Genomic DNA, 20,921 nt, shown 5'->3' with positions numbered 1-20,921 from the left:
AAAGACCCCCCCCCCAAAAAAAACCTCTGCTGCACTTTTACATATTGAACTTTAAGTAATTTTATTTTTTTCAAGTTAAACTGAAAAGTAATTATACACACTGTAGAGCTAACTGCTGTTGTCTCACCTGCAGATGTTGGACAACAGCACATAGCCAGCGGAGAGACACAGGTTTGTACCTTGCCATATCCATTGTACATACACAGATGTAGGGTGTGTCAAGTGAGAAAGACTCGTTAAGCCCAGTAAACAGTCATCCCCTGGGTACATAGATTTCCATCTAAAACAAATATTTCAGTCTGAGCAAAACACAACAGCCAAATTCAGACTGTCCTTCTCCATCCAAACTCGGGACAAAATGGATTGAGTTTCCTGGTGAACACGTCACCTTTTGACGTTTCACAGTAATATCATAAGACTTTCTGTGGGCAGCCATCCTAAGTGAACAGTACCAACCAAATATGCACTCTGAAACACCGGTTTGGATTGAGAATGCCTTTTCTAGCTCTATGATGTTTGCTTTCCTAATGATAAAAGCCTGAAAGAAAAATCCGATGCCACATTTGTGCGTGTGACGTAGAGATGCTTCTGAATCCTGTTCCACAGCTCAGGTACAGCCTCTCTACTGCACATTGAATACTGAGGCTGTGTTCAATGTGAAACGGAGAACAGACCTAAAAAGAATTTCCATTTGTAAGTTCAATTATGACTTTTTTATTTTTGGCCAGCCAATCCAAAACAGAGTATACGCGAATCTCTTATTGCAACGGCCCAGAGAGTGTGGTATGGCGTCAGCCACAGCGACGTATCAAATATCTTTGTAGCTAATAAGAACAGCTGTAGCGCTTTTAAATAAGTCCTCTTTCACCATAGTTGCTTTCAGAGAACAAAGGGAGCCCAGTCTTCGTAGATATCAGCAGGGTTGACTCAGATTACTTTGAAATGTAGTCAGTTACTGAATACAAATTACATGGAAAGTTTTGTAATTAGTAAAGTAAAAGAAAAAAAGTAATTTGATCTGAATACTTTTGGATTACTTTTGGATTACTGGAAAATATTGCACCTTATATTAAAAAAATGGACGAAGCCACAAATATTTTTTTTCTCTTTAAACATCTCAAAACATTTTCAGTGACAAAATAAATGTATTTTGTATGTTCAGAATTTACAGTTGGTCCAATCAAATTGCTAATTATCAAATTAGGTGTCGCTAATATATACGTGCTGTACATAATAGGGTGGGACTTTGATATAGCAGCTTTCAGTTTGCAAACGGTATCTTTAGCCAGTTAAAATGTCAGCAGGGGGCGTCCGGGTCCTAGGGGGCGTCCGGGTGGCGTGGCGGTCTATTCCGTTGCCTACCAACACGGGGATCGGCGGCTCGAATCCCTCCGGCTTGGTCGGGCGTCCCTACAGACACAGTTGGCCGTGTCTGCGGATGGGAAGCTGGATGTGGGTATATGTCCTGGTTGCTGCACTAGCGCCTCCTCTGGTTGGTCGGTCGGGGCGCCTGTTCAGGGGGGAGGGGGAACTGGGAGGAATAGCGTGATACCCCCATGCGCTACGTCCCCCTGGTGAAACGCCTCACTGTCAGGTGAAAAGAAGAGGCTGGCGACTCCACATGTATCAAAGGAGGCATGTGGTAGTCTGCAGGCCTCCCTGGATCGGCAGAGGGGCTGGAGCAGCAACCGGGACGGTTCAGAAGCGTGGGGTAATGGGCCGGATACAATTAGGGAGAAAAAAAGGGGGGGGGGGGATTCTCAGCTCACAGGCTTATCCTTCACGAACAACCGTTCTCAGTTCACTAGTTAGCGAGCTGAACTGAACGTTGGGCCTTGTTTCAGTTCAGTGAGTGGGACTATGCAGCCGGAGCTCCGGTCAAGCACTGAACGATTCGGTGAACCAATCTTTTGAACAAGTCTGTTTAATGAACTAATTCTGATGACTCAGTATATCGAAAATAACTGCTTTGCCCATCACTACCACAAAGTGAAGCACTTGTCTAAGAAACCCCGTATGTCAGACGCGCTTATCATGAGTTAATAGAGCATTGGTTCTCATGAAAAAAGTCTCATAATTGCCATATTTTAAAGATGTAATCAAAAGTGTAATCAAGTAATCCTTGACAATGTAACTATAACCTAATTACACATTTTTCCTGTGTAATCTGGGTTGTTTACAGTTACTTCTTTGTAATCTGATTACATAACTCTAATTACATGTAATCTGTTACTATCCAACCCTGGTTATCAATACATATGACCTTCAAGGGTAGAGACAGTACAAATTGGGCTAGTTTGTGTCATCCCTTCCAGGATTATGGCATGCGTACACGTTGAAAGCTTCTTACTAGCAGTTTTTCCACTCAGAGCTGAATGTAAGATATACAGATGGGTGACAAATTAAAGCAAAAACCAACATAAAGCGTCTTAGTAAGGTATTGGGCCACCATGAGCCTCCAAAACAGCTTCAGTGCTCCTAGTCATAGACTTTACAAGTCTCTGAACACTACTGGAGGGATGAACACCATTCTTCCAAAATATATTCCCTCATTTGGTGTTTTAATGATGGTGGTGGAGAGCGCTGTCTAACACGTCAGTCCAAAATCTCCCATAGGTGCTCAGTTGGGTTGAGATTTGGTGACTGTGAAGGCCATAGTATATGATTTACATAATTTTCATACCCATCAAACCATTCAGTGAGCCCTCGTGTCCTGTGGATGGGGGCATTGTCATCCCGGAACAGGCAACTCCCATCAGAATAGAAATGTCTCATCATAGGATAAAGGTGATCCCTCGGAATAACTTTATATTGATTTGCAGTGACCCTTCCCTCTAAGGGTACAAGTGGACCCAAACCATGCCAGGAAAATGCCCCCTACAGCATAACAGAGCCCTGAACCCCCTCACTGTAGGAGTCAAGCATTTAGATTTTCCCTTTATTTTGTCACCCATCTGTATGTCAAATTAAAAGTATAATGTTGTGTCATAAAAAATCAGACATGGTCACATGGCTATAAATGAGCATATAACATATTAGTTTTAGATATTTGCTTATCGTTTAATTAAAGAACTAGATGAGTGCTAATATATATTTTCTCACTAATAATACAAGATGAAATCTGTGGAGATTGTACAGAAAGTGTGCAGCTAAGATGTACTTTCACGGTGGGGAGGGAAATTCCCAAAAGAGCGTCTAGCTACTGCTCGCTGAAGAACAGTGATTTTTTTGTAGACATTATTTTTCTTAAGTACTGTAAACTGTGTCTGTGTTTGATGGCATACTGACACAGAGGAATACAGTGTCTCATCCGTGAACCCTGATCAACTAAAATTGTCAGCTGATGCCAGCAGCATAGAGGCCATAGTGGCATTGGTAGGGAAAAAAAACTTTCATTCGTTTGCGACAGAGATCCGATTATTTCATGGCGATCTAAACCAAAGGAACATCCAATTTACTGATGTTTGGGCTCCCTGTTAAGTTGGCCAGGAGAGCATACATCATCGGCATTAAAGTTTCAGACCTTTGGGGGTGTCCGGGTAGCATAGCGGTCTATTCTGTTGCCTACCAACACGGGGATCGCCGGTTCGAATCCCGGTGTTACCTCTGGCTTGGTCGGCGTCCCTACAGACACAACAATTGGCCGTGTCTGTGGGTGGAAAGCCGGGTGTGGGTATGTGTCCTGATCGCTGCACTAGCGCCTCCTCTGGTCGGTCGGGGTGCCTGTTCAGGGGGGCGGGGGAACTGGGGTGCCCCTCCCATGCGCCATGTGCCCCTGGTGAAACTCCTCACTGTCAGGTAAAAAGAAGCGGCTGGCGACTCCACATGTATCAGAGGAAGCATGTGGTAGTCTGCAGCCCTCCCCAGATCGGCAGAGGAGGCGGAGCAGCAACCGGGACAGCTCGGAAGAGTGGGATAATTGGCCAGGTACCATTGGCCAGAAAAAGTAGGGGAAAAAAATCACCCCCCCCCCAAAAAAAGCTTCAGACGTTTTTGTGTCGACCTAAATGCAAAGTTGTTTCAGCACATGTTCTCCTGTACACCCCAGGTTTCAGAGGCCTCTCAGCGGAAGCAGAGCACTGGTGCCGTACCCACCATGAAAGGTAATATGTTGTATCAACAGTACCGCAGGGTATCACTGACACATCTTTAGCTCAGCTTACATATTTTAAAGTTGACACATCGCAGAGAGGCTAGATCAGTCGTGAAGAGCAGTGGACCTCAACCATTTTGGCCCTCAGCCCCCAACAAATCAAGCTATGTCCACAGTCTCCTTTCTGCTGGTGCAAATGGACAGAATAATGAGCTCTTACAGTACACACATTTTCTTTTCGAGCTATTTTAATTGATTCATAATTCAGTCCTTAATTATCAAATCACGGTTTGCTGAACTTCATGGGAATTGTCAGAATAGTTGCAACATCTCTTTCTTAGCTGAAAATGTTATTTGTGGGCCTATAACTTTATTCTATTGAGGCTATTATAAAAGGGTCCTAGAGGTACATTTCAAAAAGCAATCTGTGACCTGATAAAATTAACTTATGATAATTTGTCTTAGCTATCATCAACTCAAAGGATGCATTGAGGCGCAGCTTGGCCCATGAAGTACAATACGATCCGGTTTGACCCAAGTCCTCCAACTTTTTGCAGAAGTGTTTTAAGTATTACGATAAAACACTCAGGGCCATCCATCCTTCTGTGTCATTCTTTATTCACACATTTTAAGGTTCATGTATTTTCATTGTATACTACTTTTTTGAAAATGTTTTTGAAAATGGAAGCTACTTAGTTGTTGAACTGATTTCTGAGGTATCAGAATCACCTTTTGTCTCAAAGCAATGAGGTTATATCATCAATGTGAGATTAAATACAGACATAGTCAGCATCTTCTTACTTTTATCCTTTGTAGAACCAACAGGGGGGAGGAGTTATTTGCTTCTTCACCAGCACAATACACTCAGCCTTTCTGCCCGTTTGCAAAGTACTGACACATATCACGGAGCAGCAAATGCACCCTTGTCGGACTTCCTTATGATACAACAGGAAAGGCCTTATCAATTTCAGCTGTTTTCCCAGAGATCGCATAGACTTGGGCAACCGCTGAGGCTATGGACAGCACACTGATATATAATATGTACGGCCCTGGTTGCAGATGCCTTGTGTTGCAGCTGTGTACACACTGGCCTCCCGCCTCCCCTTGCTTTCATATTTCCCATCTGTTTGTTTTTAGTATGTGATCTGTGTTTATTTTATTTGGATATGTTGTTTGTGTTGCCGAGTTTTGTCTGTTTCAGTTCTTCTCTTCCCTCCTATTTTTTTAAGTTTCTCTCCCTATAGGAGGACATAAGGGTCATGGCGCCATTTTTTTGAAAATTCTATTTTTGGGTTTTTGAATTTTATCAGGTGCAACAAAGTCGATTCATATTTATTTTTTTCTAAATTTTGTTATAAACATGTTTTATTGGCATTTTAGGGAAACAAATATTTTAGGAGCATTTTAGGAAAACATAAAACAATACATTAACATAAGTTGTTCCATTATTGAACCTATTCAACCCCCCCCCCCCCTCACCACCACCACCACCACCACCACTCAGTCTTTTGAGCTCCTTATCTTTGGTCAAGGAAATATGACAATAATAACAAAAATACATTATTGTAATAATAACAATAATATTAAATTAGGTACATTAGTGTAAAACAAAGGGAATAAGAAAAAAATATATATACACACAAGGATATATAGTGCCTCCTCTGGTCACCCCGACCGACCAGAGGATGTGCTATATATACATACAAGCATATATATATATATATATTGATAAATGTAGGAAACAGGTAAAGGTATTTTGAATTGTATAAGTTGAAATTTTGCACAAGATTAAGACGATTTTATTTCTTTCAGTGCCTTAGCCCACCGATCATCAGGCATGATGATGATGCCAAGTTCTGTTTTCCATTCTGTTTTAATTTTCAGCAAAGCTGGAGGTGTATCTGGAGCTAGGAGGTTATATAAAACAAGATATGCCGTCTTGTCATTTTTGTCACCAGTAAAAGGTTATCAATTCCCGAAGAGGGTGGGGTATCTGAAAAAGAAGGTGTGTTTGATTTGAGGAAATGCAGAATTTGGAAGTACCTGAAGAGGTCAGATTGCTGTGAGTTGAAGGCATTACACAACTGAGCGAAGCTGGAAAATGTGCCTTCACTATAGAAATCACCAATTATACTAAGACACTGTCTGTCGCAAAACGAAAATGTGGGATCAATCTTAGTGGGTTTGAACAGTTCATTATTACATATTGGGTTGTTAAGGAGGGGCATGTTCCAGCCAGAGTGTTGTTTGATTTGTTGCCAGACTTTCAAAGTGGAGATGACTATCAGATTATCTGTGTATTGTTTGGGTTTAAGTCTGTTATCATGGCATACCAAAGCTTTTAAGGAGGAGGAGTAACATGAATGTGATTCCAGTTGTCACCACTTGGTTTCAGGATAGAAGGCCCAATGTAAAACATTTTTGCATGTTGGCTGACCAGTAGTAAAATTGCAAATTTGGTAACCCCAAACCTCCCTCCAATCTACCTCTCTGTAATAAGGATTTTTGAAGCCTTGGAGATTTATTGCTCCATATAAATGAGGAAGACATACTTTTTATGCTATGAAAGAAGGACCTAGGGAGGAAAAGAAGCAAACATTGAAATAGGTACAGATATCGAGGGACAATATTCATTTTGATACACTGTACTCTCCCTGCCAGTGGGATCTGCAAGCTGTTCCACTTTTGAAGATCGTCTCTAATGTTTGTTGTTAGCCCAGAAAAATTGTTGTCAAATAATGTGATATATTTTGGGAAATGTTGATTCCTAAATATTTAAAGGTTGTTGGGGAAAGAGTGAATGGCAAATCAGACTGTGTAACATCGCCTGCCAGCTGATTGGTGGTGGTGGGGGAGTCACTTTAACCTATATTGAACGTGCCAAAGGTTTTGAGAGTGTCTAAGATAAATGGGATGGCTCTTTTTGGATCTGATACAGAAAGTAACAAATCATCTGCATACAGGGATACTTTATGCTCCCCCCCCGCCCCATGACACCTGTGATGAGTCTGTTGGCCTTAATTGCTATGGACAAAGGCTCGATAGCAATGGCGAGAAGGAGGGGGGACATTTGACACCCTTAACATGTCCCCTGTGTTAAAGGGAAGAATTTGGACCTGCTAGTATTAGTACATATGAATACCTGTGGAGATGTTTATAGTAAACGCACCCAAGAGATAAAACGCTCTCTGAAGCCAAATTTTTCGAGGGAAAATAACAAGTAGTTGTTAAGGTCGGAGAGAAGATTATATCAAGAAGCTGTCGTACATTTGTGAATGAGTGACGGTCTTTGATAAACCCTGTTTGGCCTTTTTGTATGACAGTGGGTAGAGCAGTTTCAAGTCTGCATGCTAAAACTTTGGCAAGTATTTTGACATCCATGTTTGGGAGTGAGATAGGGAGGTATGATGAACATTTATCTGGGTCTTTTCCTTTTTCAGGTATTAGAGATATGGCAGCTTGTTTGAGAGCAGTAATGTGCCTTGCTGCAAAGGCTCATTAAACATCTCTAACACTGGTGGACACGTGTTCCTTCGCTTTCGTTGGCTAGCTTGGTAGACTTGGGAGCGGTCTTCACTTTTTGTGATGTTTTTTGCTTGCACAACATTGGTGAATAAACTAATTATCTTGACTTAAATCAATGCAGTTGAACAAGTTTACAGTTTCGTTACATGTAGCATCTGCATGTAGAAATACATGGAATAACGCTCAGAGCCTCTCTCCACGTGTCTGCCCTAGTCTGTCACCATACCGGCTAACTACACTCTATAGGCTTCTACCATAGCAATACACTTATTCATATTTGAGACAAGAAATAGGACAAGAAGGGGGGCGTCCGGGTAGCGTAGCAGTCTATTCCACCGCCTACCAACATGGGGATTGCCGGTTCGAATCCCCGCGTTACCTCCGGCTTGGTCGGGCACAATTGGCCATGTCTGCAGGTGGGAAGCCGCAGGTGGGTATGTGTCCTGGTCTCTGCACTAGCGCCTCCTCTGGTCGATCGGGGCACCTGTTCGGGGGGGAGAGGGAACAGGGGGGAATAGCGTGATCCTCCCACGCGCTGCATCCCCTTGGTGAAACTCCTCACTGTCAGGTGAAAAGAAGCGACCGGCGACTCCACATGTATTGGAGGAGGCATGTGGTAGTCTGCAGCCCTCCCCGGATTGGCAGAGGGGATGGAACAGTGACCGGGACGGCTCAGAAGAGTGGGGTAATTGGCCAAGTACAATTGGAGAGAAAAGGGGGAAAGAAAAAGAAAGAAATAAGACAAGAAACCAAGCCTTGTTTCTTCTCTAAGTACATGTTATGATTTTTGGCCCTGTTCATGTTTGTTCACACATGGCAACAGTACAAGCTTTTTTTTAATGAGCTATTTATCCAGGGTAGTAGACTACATTTGTGTCCCTTCTATAATATAAAGATCTATCAGATACTGTACAGCTATGCAATCTGTTTTTCGTCTCAGAAAAATACAAAAATTCAGCCAGTTCATTAAAAAGGGCTGCATAATTTGGCCCATTGCCACAAAATGTCACCGGGAAATGGTCAAAATAGTGGCTGTGATTTTGATTATCACACTTTAGTGTAGTCGATTTTAACCCAACAATGTTAGCTGAGTGTTCCTTGTCACTGCATTCACATCATTCATTTAAACCAATTCATCTACAAAAATAAAAAAACAGAAATGACAAATGATGTGTTTTGAAAACCCCGGGTAACACGGTGGTGAAGCAGAAGAAGTAATTATCTATTGACAGTCACTTTATAACCACAGTCCACATCAGGACAGGGATTGAAATGCCCCAATAACTTAGAGTAACCTGAGGCTACTGCCATGAAGCTGGTCACAACAGGAACACATTAACTTCTGAATTAGATGTGTTAGGTTTTCAAATTGATAATATTGCAGGTTACAGATTTACTGGGTTAGTAATTTAACAGGTTGGTCTGAGAGAGAGAGGGAGAGAGAGAGAGAGAGAGAGAGAGAGAGAGAGAGAGAGAGAGAGAGAGAGAGAGAGAGAGAGAGAGAGAGAGAGAGAGAGGAACAAATGCATTGATAAAGGGGTTACTGTACATCTGAATATGGTAAGAGGATCTAACTTTTCCGCCAATGTTTTCATTTTTTCTGTAGTTTTCTACCTTGGACATGCCTTTGGGATGGAATTTACCACCCATAACTAACAATATGTTGAAGAAAACAACTATTCATAACAACAGCATGATCAGTTGATCTAAAAATCCCCCTTTCCTCCGTGGTCAAAGAAAATCTGGTGTTTCATCATTGGCGGGACTTGAATACTTTGCAGAGTTGGTAGCTCATTCTCTGCCCGAATCTTCTGCTGGGACAGAAGGAGCTCTGGTCACTCTCAGCCAGTGTCTATAGACTGACAATATAGGGGATTATGTGAGGTCGAGGTAGTGCAGGGCTATACGTTTTCCTATACGTTTGCACATGTGGGTGAGAAAAAGAGAAGTCGAGTATGTACCTTCATGTTTTGCATGTGTGGGTCACACCGGGAGCAGGAGTTGAGGACCCAAATGCAGACAGCGGAGACAGACTGGGCTAGAATGACGTTTTATTCACACAAAGTACTAACATAAACAGGGACAGATAATTCAGATAGAAAGGAAGACTCGGGACAAGGCATGAAGCATCTGGCACCCAAGAGTCAACATATATGACGTTTACGAACCAACAAAGCACCAGGCCAACCAGGGGGAATATATAACTTGCTGGAGAGCCAACCAGAGCAATAGGGAACAGGTGAGCAGGGGAGGACAGGAACAGGCTCGCCAGTCAGGGAATGGGGGAGAGGTGGGTAAAGCAGGGGCAATCAGGTAAATGGGGCAATCATGGGGCAAAGCAGGGGCCGAAATGACAAGCCAAATCATGTAATGAGGGACAGGTGAGTCTTGATGACCCAGACCACACAACCATGACAGTGTGTGTGTGTGTGTGTGTGTGTGTATGTGTGTGTGTGTGTGTGATGCAATATTTTATTGTTTTGATCATTTTGCGTGTGTGTGGTGTGAGGTTTTCTTGTACTGTACCCATGATTTATTTTTTTGTAGATGTAAATGCATCAGTATTGGTTGTGCAAATGTATGCATATTTGTGTGTTTGTGTGTGTAGGAAAGAGAGAGAGAGAGAGAGAGAGAGAGAGAGAGAGAGAGAGAGAGAGAGAGAGAGAGAGAGAGAGAGAGAGAGAGAGAGAGAGAGAGAGAGAGAGAGAGAGAGAGAGAGAGAGAGAGAGAGAGAGAGAGAGAGAGAGACTTACTACCAGTGAGTACAGAATTTGGTTCTGGGAAATGGAGACAATAAGAGCATATCTCTTATTGATCCTGCCTGAGTGCTGTGTGTGTGTGTGTGTGTGTGTGTGTGTGTGTGTGTGTGTGTGTGTGTGTGTGTGTGTGTGTGTGTGTGTGTGTGTGTGTGTGTTAGAGTCACCACCTTACAGTATGGAGTGCCAGTTGGCTAATGGCTTTTTGAGTGGTTGTGTATTCACCACATGGCTGCATTTTAATTGGATCAGAAAAAAAAGGGATTTTAATTCTTTGTGGTTCAGGCTTTCTTATTGCTGTCTAAAGCCCACTCAGGACAGCAGTAGTGTTACCATGGGGGGGGGGTCGTGATGGGTAAATCATCCCCAGGATTGTTTCCCTGTTCAGAATCAACACTGCAGTCACTTTGTCTGACAAACCTGGTAAACATCCAGATGACATATTATGTTACATTTATCCCAAATCAACACGGTGGCATGTGTATATATCGGTTTATCAAAGTATTACACTAAAGGCTCCTCCACAGGGCAAACTCGGGAGTAAAAATAAAATCCTACCTCAAAGTAAAGAGAAATATTTATCAAGATATTATGTACAGCAAACTATTGAAGGGATTTTTCACATTTATTTTATTTAATGGAAAGTCTAAGCATTTCAGTGAAAAATGGGGTTTATGCCAATGAGTTCATGTTAACTCCATGTTAAAGTGCTTTGAGTGGTTGTTGCAGCTAGAAAAGCACTATATAAAATGCAGTTTTGATTGATTTATTGGTTGATGTTTTTACCACAGCTGAAGCTGCCAAAAACAAAAGGTCAGATTAATGTAACCAGTCACAACAACGTTCAGAGAGGATCGGCCAAACTTCTACGAGGATTTAGTCTATGTCTGCAACAATTGCTTCAGCAAGAAAAAATATATTATCTAATTTATATTAAAAAATTTGTTGAATAAAAGTTTATGTTATATGTTATATGCAAAAGTTACATGTTGGCTAGATTTGTGCTAGCCTATTCCATGTCTAGCTAAAGTGTTTCTTGGCACAGATGCTATCCAGACCCTATCCTAGCAGCATTATCCTAAATTTGGGAATATTTTTACTCAAAATAAATTTGATAAATTGTTTTATCTCAAGATTGAGAGCAAGCTTAACAGTGAAGGACTCTTACTTTTATTTTTCACCTAAGATCAGAAATGTTACCCAAATTGCTTGATAAATAGGGGCCCGAGTTTTTCACACTAGCATATCTACCATTTTAATTGCAGCGACCAGTGTGTTATGTTTTTATTGTCTAAAACACCCAAATAATATGTTCATGGCAGCTAGTATAACTTGTATATCTGACATAAACTTTTGCCCACAAACTGATTGCCTTTGTTTTGTTATCCTCGGCATACCAACCCTCTGTAGAGAGTAAATTGTATGTATGCACAAGATTGAATCCAGATGAATCCGAGCAACTTTTTGTCTTTCTGTCGGCATGTGAATTTCCCATCCCTTCAGCTTTGGGAGCCTCGAACCCAAACCCCAGTGTCCGGCCCACAACCATTGTAGAATGTTAGGCCTTTGGGTGGTGAGTCTCTGAAGAGAGGTACTATTTACTGCCAAACATGGACTGCCAGTCTCCCATGGGGCAGAGTTATCCATGGCTTTAGATGAGAAAGTCCATTTCTCAAAGTGGGAAGATGGTGGCGCAAATTCACGTTTGCAGCAGCCTCACCCAGTACCGTCGATGCAGTGTATTTGTTCACGTCTGCGTTTAAATTTTGTCTTAATTTGATGGCTGGGAGAGCTTGCACTGGATCGACTGGGAGAGCTTGGTCTGCTGCTTCTTGGGGGCCCATGGCCCTGCCTGCAGCTACAACTGAGGAGGTAACACCGAGGGTGGTCTGACAGGACGCGGGGCAGGCTAAACTAACTGCTAGCCCATGCAGACCAGCAGTTCTGATAACACTGAGGGTGGTCTGGCGGCAGCCTCGACTGGCATTGACTGTGGTGTTTTTGGTGTCGTCATGTGGAGAGCAGGGAGGTGTGTCGAGGGTGTCTGGCTGGGAGTGCTGGCATTGGATCGACTGGGGGAACCTGGTCTATTGCATCCGGTGGGCCGGAGGACCACGGCCCCTGCCTGGAGCTGTGCCTGAGGAGGAAGCACTGAGGGCAGTCTGTCAGGCCAAGCTAACTGCTAGCCCATGCAGACTGGCAGTTCGGATAGTCATCCTGGCTGGTGTTCGTTCCCTTGGACAATGATTTCTTTTTTTGTCTAGTTTTGATATGTGTTAGTTTAAATATCATATGTATTAGTTAGTATGTGTGTTCTTGAAGTGGGCTGGGGGAAATGACATTTTGTTTCATTTCATGTACTTCTGTACATGAAATTAAACGATAAATAAAGTGTTCCTGATTCCTGATTTTGGGATGGAAGGCACTCTTGGTGTGTTTCATGGATCCTCTCAGGTTAAGGACAATGAATGGGTCTTCCACTGAGTTGCCCTTGAGCAAGTGCAAAACTTCCATCTGATTGAGTGGAGCTGCTCAGAAGGTTGTTCTGGGTGTGTATATATATATATATATATATATATATATTGTGTGTGTGTGGAGAGATAGACTACCTCCGGAGACTGAAGGATCACCTGCAAGTGGTCCACGACTACACCCACTAGGTCCAGGCCACCTCCGGGGTATGGCAGAAGAGGGCCTATGAAAACCTGGTGCCTTGGAAAGACCTTCGTGCGAGGGGACAAGGTATGGGTGTATTGTCTCATTCGCAAGAAGGGGATTTCCCCCAAGCTTCGCAGCCACTGGCGGGGGCCCAGAGAGGTCATGAGCTGGCTGTCTGAGGTGGTGTGATAATTGATAATTGTTGTTTGTGTGAGGGCTTGACTTGGACTGGGTAGACGACCATTTTACTGACTGACTGTAGGACCATGGCTAAGATTGGTGTGTTCAAGCGTGACCTCGTTAGGGGAAGCCATTGTTTGATAACCATTGGGGGGGGGGCAGAATTTTTTGGGCAGCACAGTTGTGAAGTGGTTAGCACTGTCATCTCACAGCAAGAAGGTCCTGGGCTTGAACCAGGTCATCCCAGGTTGTCCTCTGTGTGGAGTTTGCATGTTCTCGCTGTGTCTGCGGTGGGTTTTCTCCGGGTGTTTCGATTTCCTCCACCATCAAAAAACACATGCATGTTCGGGTTAATACTCCTGTCTGTGCCCTTGACCGAGGCATGGCAAGACAAACTGGAGTTGGTCCCCGGGTGCTGCACGGCAACTGCCCACTGCTCCTAGCTACACAGCTAGGATGGGTTAAATAGAGAGCATAATTTCCCTATGGGGATCAATGGAGTATATCAAAATAAATAAATAAAGGCACACTCCTGAGGTCATGCGGTGTATGGGGTACAGGAGCTGCCATTCAAATGAAATCCTTGCCTCCTCCTTTCCCGTCAGTTCTGACAATGTGTTAAACAGCACTCCCGGGGTCGTGCGGTGTATGGGACATGGGAGATGCGATTAAAAGAGATCTCTGACTCGGATTCTCCACCCAAACTCGCCACAATAAGTTTTTTGAGGCAAAATCCTTCTGATTTTGTGATACTTTTCAAAACTGCTCTTGAAAATGGCTACTACAAACCCGCGTTTTCTCTGGAAGTTTGGCTGGGATATTATGCTTTTTTTTCAAAATAATCTGCACCCATTTCTGTCAGCTTTTAGGATACTTTGGTAATAAATGAAGGTTCACTGTTTCTCCTTGCGTAAATTTGCAACTGAAAACCAAACACGTCTCTGCCATTGTTTTGAAAGAAGTGAAACTTGTAGCTGGCAAAATTACGATAAGTAGCTACACCTTGCTTGCATCTCCGAAGTGGGTGCACATATGATATGTAAAGCGCCACCCTGTCCATGAACAGGATACAGGTTCCTTAGGTCTGTGATGTATGAAACCCTGTCTGTCTGTCTGAATCTGTGTTTTTTTTTTAATTGTCCTTGGTACCTGTGGCGTAGGCAGAAATCAGTGTGGGTGGGCACAGAGAAAATCCAAGACCAATCATACTTAATAGGTTCTGAAATGCAAATATTAACCAAAATAGGCAATTACAACTATAGCTGCCTGAATGCAACACAGTTTAATCATACAAGGCTTATACGTGTCATCAGAGGTAATGTTACAGCATCACATAGCCTGGCGTGGCAGCCTCATAAACCATGAAGGTTTTCACATCATTCAGCAATGGGCCTGTTATTTTACCATCATTTGACAATACAACATATGTAAGGTGATTCAAAACACAAATTAGCCTTATGCGCACGCACGCACACACACACACACACACACACACACACACACACACACACACACACACACACACACACACCAGCACAAAATACAACTGTACACCCAAAAAAAAAAACTATACCCAATACACAATAATATTGAAATAGGCTATTACAGCCGAAATTGTACATTAGCTTACTTTTGATGATTACAGCAGCAGACAACAGGGCTTGGTGTTGAACACTGAAATTATTTCATTATAGTCCAATGAGTCAGTTAGTTTTCTTTCAAAGGAGAGCAGGGCCAAAGAGTTCAGTCTGTGTGTCATCATTGATGCCCTGATACCAGTTTTTATCCGACTGACAGTTTAAAAGAGTCTTTCAACAGTGCAGCTTGTTATGGGTAGGGTGACAAGGGCCCGTTGGAGACAATGCATTTTAGGAAACGTGTCACTGGCAGAGTTGGGCAAGTTACTTCCAAAATGTAATGTATTACATATTACTAGTTACTTAATTAAAAGTAATAAGTTACACTACAATATTACTTTATGTGTAGAGTAATTAGTTACTGATTACATATTACTTTGAGTTACTTTCACCAACTTAAACACCGAAACCTAGGCATTAAAAAATTAAAGCACATACTACTTCTTTCATGGCGAATAATGGAAGCACAGAAGCTCAGATTAACTGGAGCTGATTACACAGAATTACATCACAACAAACAAATACATGACAAGACACAAAATATATTTTTCTATGCTTTTTTTAATTGCTTGGACTTCAACAACTTCATGTTAGAGCGTCACTAAACACACAGCCCCCAAAAGAGCATTCATTTTTTCCATCCCTGAAATAGTATGGGACCAACAGCAACAAATATTAGTGTATCATTCATTAATTATAAAATATGGTTCATTTCAGTCCTGGATGAAGAAAAAAATAATACATAACCTCAACTTCATTAAATAAACAAGTGCATAGCTTGTAGTGTAGGCTATTATTTCAACAAAACAAAAAACACTACAGCCAAACAGGGTAGACCTGCAGTACAAGCAAGGGAAACATACAGCCTTATAAAGGCTGATAGTAATAATAAATAATAAATAAAAATAAACTATAGAAGGCAAATAGCCTTGACCTAAGGCTTTACTACATACTGCTAAAGAACTTGTTAAAACGCAGCAGGAGTAGGCGCTGAAAGCGTGCTTCAATGAGACGGTTTCTCTTTGGAGTGAGAACAAGTCCCCAAGACTGAAAAGTCTTTCCACTGGTGCACTGGATGGTGTTGCTGTGTTATAGCAGAGTGCCACTTTTTTAATTCGTGGAAACTTGTACAGGCTTTCCATCACAGGATCAGATTTGAGATAGTCCACAACCTCTGTTTCCACTGACATAGCTGCACTGGTTACACTGGCCTCTACATCAAAGGAAAAAAAGTCATCCTCATTGGAGGCAGCAACAGGTGGATGAGGATTAGGCGTCAGGGCTGCTGGTTCTTCTGTAAAGGAGCGGCACTCCGTAATGAGCAGCAGCTTAATGTTGTCTTTTCTCATTTCCTCTTTCAACCAGCAGAGCCTAAACTTGGGGAGCGAGACAGCAGCCAGCAAAGCCTCCTTGGAGTCAAAAGTTGTTGCAAACCGACTTTTGATTGCGGTCACAATGAGTGGTCTGGCAGTCCACTGGTCATCTGCGATAGGTCATGTTTAATTGCGAGGGTTTTGGCCATAAGAATTTCTAATGTTGGCTGAAGTGTTCCATAAAAACAATTCTCCTCGCCCTGCAAAATGTCTAAAGCAGCTGTTAAAGGTCTCATTATAGAACAGTATTCTTTTAGAAACTGGTACTCCCTGTCGTTCATACATTTAATCTGAAACTTTGTGCAGAGGTTATTGATGACAGTTAGGGGCATTTCTGTAATTCAGGCATATGCCTCATAGAATGAGTTCCACCTGGTTACAGTAGGAATAATCAAACTTTTTACTGCTGACCTCTTCCAGGTACTCTGATGCTATTGTAGAGCGGCTGGCCTTTGTCCATAGTGCAGAACATTTGCCTGTAGCACTACGATACACAGCCTCATCCCAGTACAAGGATGACGTCACTCAGTAAGGAGAAGTTCCGCCTGAGCTGTAGGTGTTCCGGTGAAGGTACGGGTAAACGTTAGGTGAGGGTAACCCTAAATGGCACGTAAGGGTAACCCTAAACGGTAGGTTAGGGTAACCCTATATGGCAGATGAGGGTAATCCTAAACGGTAGGTGAGGGTAACCCTAAATGACAAGTGAGGGTAACCCTAAACGGTAGGTGAGGTAACCCCACATGGTGGGTGAGGGTAACCCTAAACGGTAGGTTAGGGTAACCCTACGTGGCAGGTAAGGGTAACCCTATATGGCATGTCAGGGTAACCCTAAATGGTAGTTGAGGGTAACCCTAAATGGCAGGTGAGGTAGCAAGAGGCAGCATGTCCTCCACGACATACTCCGCCTCCAAGCCTTCGCACTTCTCCTGGGTCCACCAACTTTGACTCGGGTCTGGAAAAATCCAGCTTTAGTTGTTTTGATGTACTCGCGCCATCCTCCCGGTCACTCTGCTTGTGGTCGTTAGTAGCAACTCTCCAGGTTGCTTGTGCTATTTCTAGCAGTAGATAGCTCCTGATCGGCAATACGTAACACTTTACACTTTGCAGTGATGATCTTCTCTTTTGCTCGGACAAACTGAAAGTAGTGGGAGTATAGCCATTTTGAAAAAAGTCGACTCGGGCTCTGCTGTCGTCATATTGCGCGCTTCTTCGGGAACAGTATTCTTCAGTGACAGTAGAATCAGCAAGACATGCGCGCGGCGCTCTAGCGTCAGATAGCATCTCATGCTGACTGGTGTTGACGCTGACTGCGGAAGTGGCATTTCGTTCAGAAACTCGTGAAATAAAAGATGAAATAGAAGAACGGTAACGCATTACATGGGCACAGTAACTGTAATAATATTACCGATATTGTATCAGTAACGCGTTATGTTACTCCGTTACTGCCTAAATGTAACGTATTACTGTAACGCGTAACCCCCAGCACTGGTCACTGGGGCATGCGTTAAGCACTTCATTGAGTGATGGAAGGGCCCTGTCCGCTGTGACCTTTCTCTTCAGCTGCTGTACAAACGCTTCATGTTCTGCATCTTCCACAGCAATGGAAAAGACTGTATTGATGCCTTGTCACCAAAGGTGTTTGACCGAGGCTAGCAAGCAGCAGCGGCTCTGATAAACCCATGTGTCCACCTTAAAACCAGAGTTCAGTTCTGCTTCTGCCTGTCTAGCATATAATTCCATATATCCATATATTATTTTAGGTCTGAGTTGTCCTTTACACATGCAGCTTTGCCCATGGTAGATCTAACCTGCATATCGCCCAATTTAGCTGGCAACCTCCTCTTTCGAGACCCCATGACATCCCAGCTAAGAATGTCATGTTTCTTCATCAGATCATCCGTCAGTGTCATTTATCAAAGTCGTTTTCTATATTCCTGAATGTATTGTAGGTCTCCTTAAGACACTCAATTAGAACAATGCAATCTGTAACTGATATGGTGGAAGATAGCAAGCCCTTAGTGGTTTGTCATTCATTTCAACTTGGTGAACATGACAAGGAGAAACATACATTTTTTTCCCCCATTTGCATTTGTTGAAGTACAGAGTTGGTGAAAAATACAGTTAGCCTTTTGGAAGCTCTCACCCGTTTAAACGGTTGGCTGTAGCCCTCACCCGTTATTATAACTGTTGCCAATTACAGGATTCAAACACGCTGCAGGGCGTCTGCCAGGCGGATGTTAGCGTTTTGTTTTTTTTTCAGCCAGTGGGAAAAGGGAGACAGATGGAGTTGAAGTTCAGTATTCATTAACTGCTATTCACTGGACGAGCCAGCAAAACGGGAAGCCTTTTGATTGGGTGGGCCTGAGTGCCAAGTGGATGGGCCCAAGTCCACCTAGGTCTACCCACAGCTACGCGTCCGCTTGGTACGCTGCAGTTTCAAAACATATGCTCAGCCATGGCGTTGCCTGCTTATGTCGCACCTGATATAGCCTGTAACATTACCCTAACAACAGAAGGACATGTTAACAAGGTTAAAAACTTGATAGCGGTCTATTCCGTGGCCTACCAACACGGGGATCGCCAGTTCGAATCCCCGTGTTACCTCCAGCTTGGTCGGGGTTGTGGCCAAATGGGCTACAGCCACGGACAGAAGTGACGCAAAATCTCGCCGGGTGTATTTCGTTGCTATGGCGATAGCCAGCCTAGCTAACCTCCTGAGCTACCGCGAGTTTGGACTTTGGTTTTTAAAGCCAGATGAATGATGAGTCGGATGAATTAGTTTTACTTAAAATAACTACAACTTCACTTAATAAAAACTGGTAATTGTGTATTTTAAATGAAATATCACTGTTGCTTGTGCGTACTGTTTCCCAATGCTAGCAAGCCAGCTAAGTCTATTTAAAACGGCAGCTAACGTTAGCTAGTGTCTGCGACACTGCTCTATTTATTCATAGAGATAACATATTTAAAATGTTACTTCTGTGCATTTATCCCTATTAAGTAATCGCGTCACCCTCCTGACCAAAGGCCTTGACTTTTGTCAAAATAATGAATGTCCCCCTTATATTTTTTTTAAAATCCCCTCAAAAGATCTACGCGAAGGGAAACTGTGAAAATAGCCTTCGTGGGTTTCTTCTGAATTTGCCGCCATGTCTCTCAGGAGGCTAGCTAGGCTAGCTAGCGCCGTAGCAACGAAATACTGTATCCCATTAAGCCCCAATCATGTCTGCAGGTGGGAAGCCGGATGTAGGTATGTGTTCTGGTCGTTGCACTAGCGCCTCCTCTGGTCGGTCGGTCGGGGCGCCTGTTCGGGGGGGGGCTGAGGGGGAATAGCGTGATCCTCCCACGCGCTACATCCCCCTGGCGAAACTCCCCACTAGAAAAGAAGAAGAAACGGCTGGCGACTCCACATAGATCGGAGGAGACATGTGGTAGTCTGCAGCCCCCCCCCCCTTATCGGCAGCGGGGGTGGAGGCTCGGAAGAGTGGGGTAATTGGCCGGGTACAATTGGGGCGAAAAAGAGGGGGAAATCCCCCCCCCCCAAAAAAATCCAAAAAAACAAAAACTTAATTTTCATCCCAGGGGGTATTTGAGGTTTATAATGGGCCCTATAATTCATCCATGCCTTTCATAAATATATCGGTTTTGGAAGAAATTGACAATCATGCGAGTGACTGACAAGAAATAGCGTAAGGTCAATGTTCTGTATCGAGTTATGAAATTATGGAGTATACCTCCACTAGAGGTGCCCTTCTCTTCTCAGAGCTACAGCTGGGAGTGGAGCAACATCTTCTGGGATCGGGCCTCTGTGAGACTGACAGCCAGATAAGCCCAATCACAGCACAGCTTTATGGTAATGCTGCCCTGTGGGCCAATCACAATGGGCCAGAGGAAGCCAATGGGAATGAGGCAAGTCTGGTTTTAGCCAAAGAGGAGAAAGAAATGGCAGAGAGCAACAGTTCAGGGGGTAAACTTCTAGACACACACACACACACACACACACACACACACACACACACACACACACGTTTATTTATTTATATAGCCTCGTGTGGACAAAAAAAATCATGTTAGAGTTAAAGTCCTATTTCCTATAGGACTTTAACCCTAACCCCACCCATAACCCTCAATCTTAACCTGAAACTGAAACAAAAATCACCAAAATGTAAAACTAACTCTAAACCTGAGCCTAATTCTGATGCCTAATTTAAATGATAAAATATTTAGCTGCAAGAGAAAAATTGCATTCAATCTATAGATCGAAACGTTGCCGAATAAAGTAAGTATCGGGAGCATTTCTGTGTGCAGACCTCACTCCTTTGTTCTAGATTAGAACAAGTTTAGGTAGACATACATTTAGCCATAACCCCAATTGTAACTAGTTTAGGAATAATCTGTGTCCTCTTGTGGGGACATTCTCTAAATCCCCACAAGGTTTTTGATTTCAGCATCCTTATGAGGACATTTGGTCCCCACAAGGATAGATAAATGGACACCCCCCCCCGTCTTTGTTAATGGAAATTATGACAAAAATGTCCATCAGTGATAATAGTTTCCATTCAACCAATTCTAGACAACAAAATAAAAATATCAGCTCTTAAAAATTTGGCTTTTCACGCATGACAACATGGAAGTTTGGTAAGAGAGAGCAGAAATAAACTATTCTCCACCTCTCTCCTCTACTTTGCCTTCTGTTCCG

General features: G+C 43.0%; 1 protein-coding gene across 1 annotated transcript in view; it reads left to right on the top strand.

Annotated features, from left to right (window-relative positions):
* Window positions 1–20,555, top strand: part of ppp1r1c (protein phosphatase 1, regulatory (inhibitor) subunit 1C) — a 29,132-nt gene extending 8,577 nt beyond the window's left edge. The window contains exons 4-7 of the mRNA XM_056291409.1: window positions 134–171; window positions 4,049–4,103; window positions 19,986–20,189; window positions 20,551–20,555. Of these exons, the coding sequence (XP_056147384.1) occupies window positions 134–171; window positions 4,049–4,103; window positions 19,986–20,189; window positions 20,551–20,555 (302 nt within the window). The remainder of the gene's footprint in view (window positions 1–133; window positions 172–4,048; window positions 4,104–19,985; window positions 20,190–20,550) is intronic.
* The last annotated feature ends 366 nt before the right edge of the window (window positions 20,556–20,921 follow it).

The sequence above is a fragment of the Lampris incognitus genome, chromosome 13 (assembly GCF_029633865.1).
Source record: "Lampris incognitus isolate fLamInc1 chromosome 13, fLamInc1.hap2, whole genome shotgun sequence".
NCBI lineage: Eukaryota > Metazoa > Chordata > Actinopteri > Lampriformes > Lampridae > Lampris > Lampris incognitus.
This window is presented reverse-complemented; position numbering and strand designations above follow the sequence as displayed.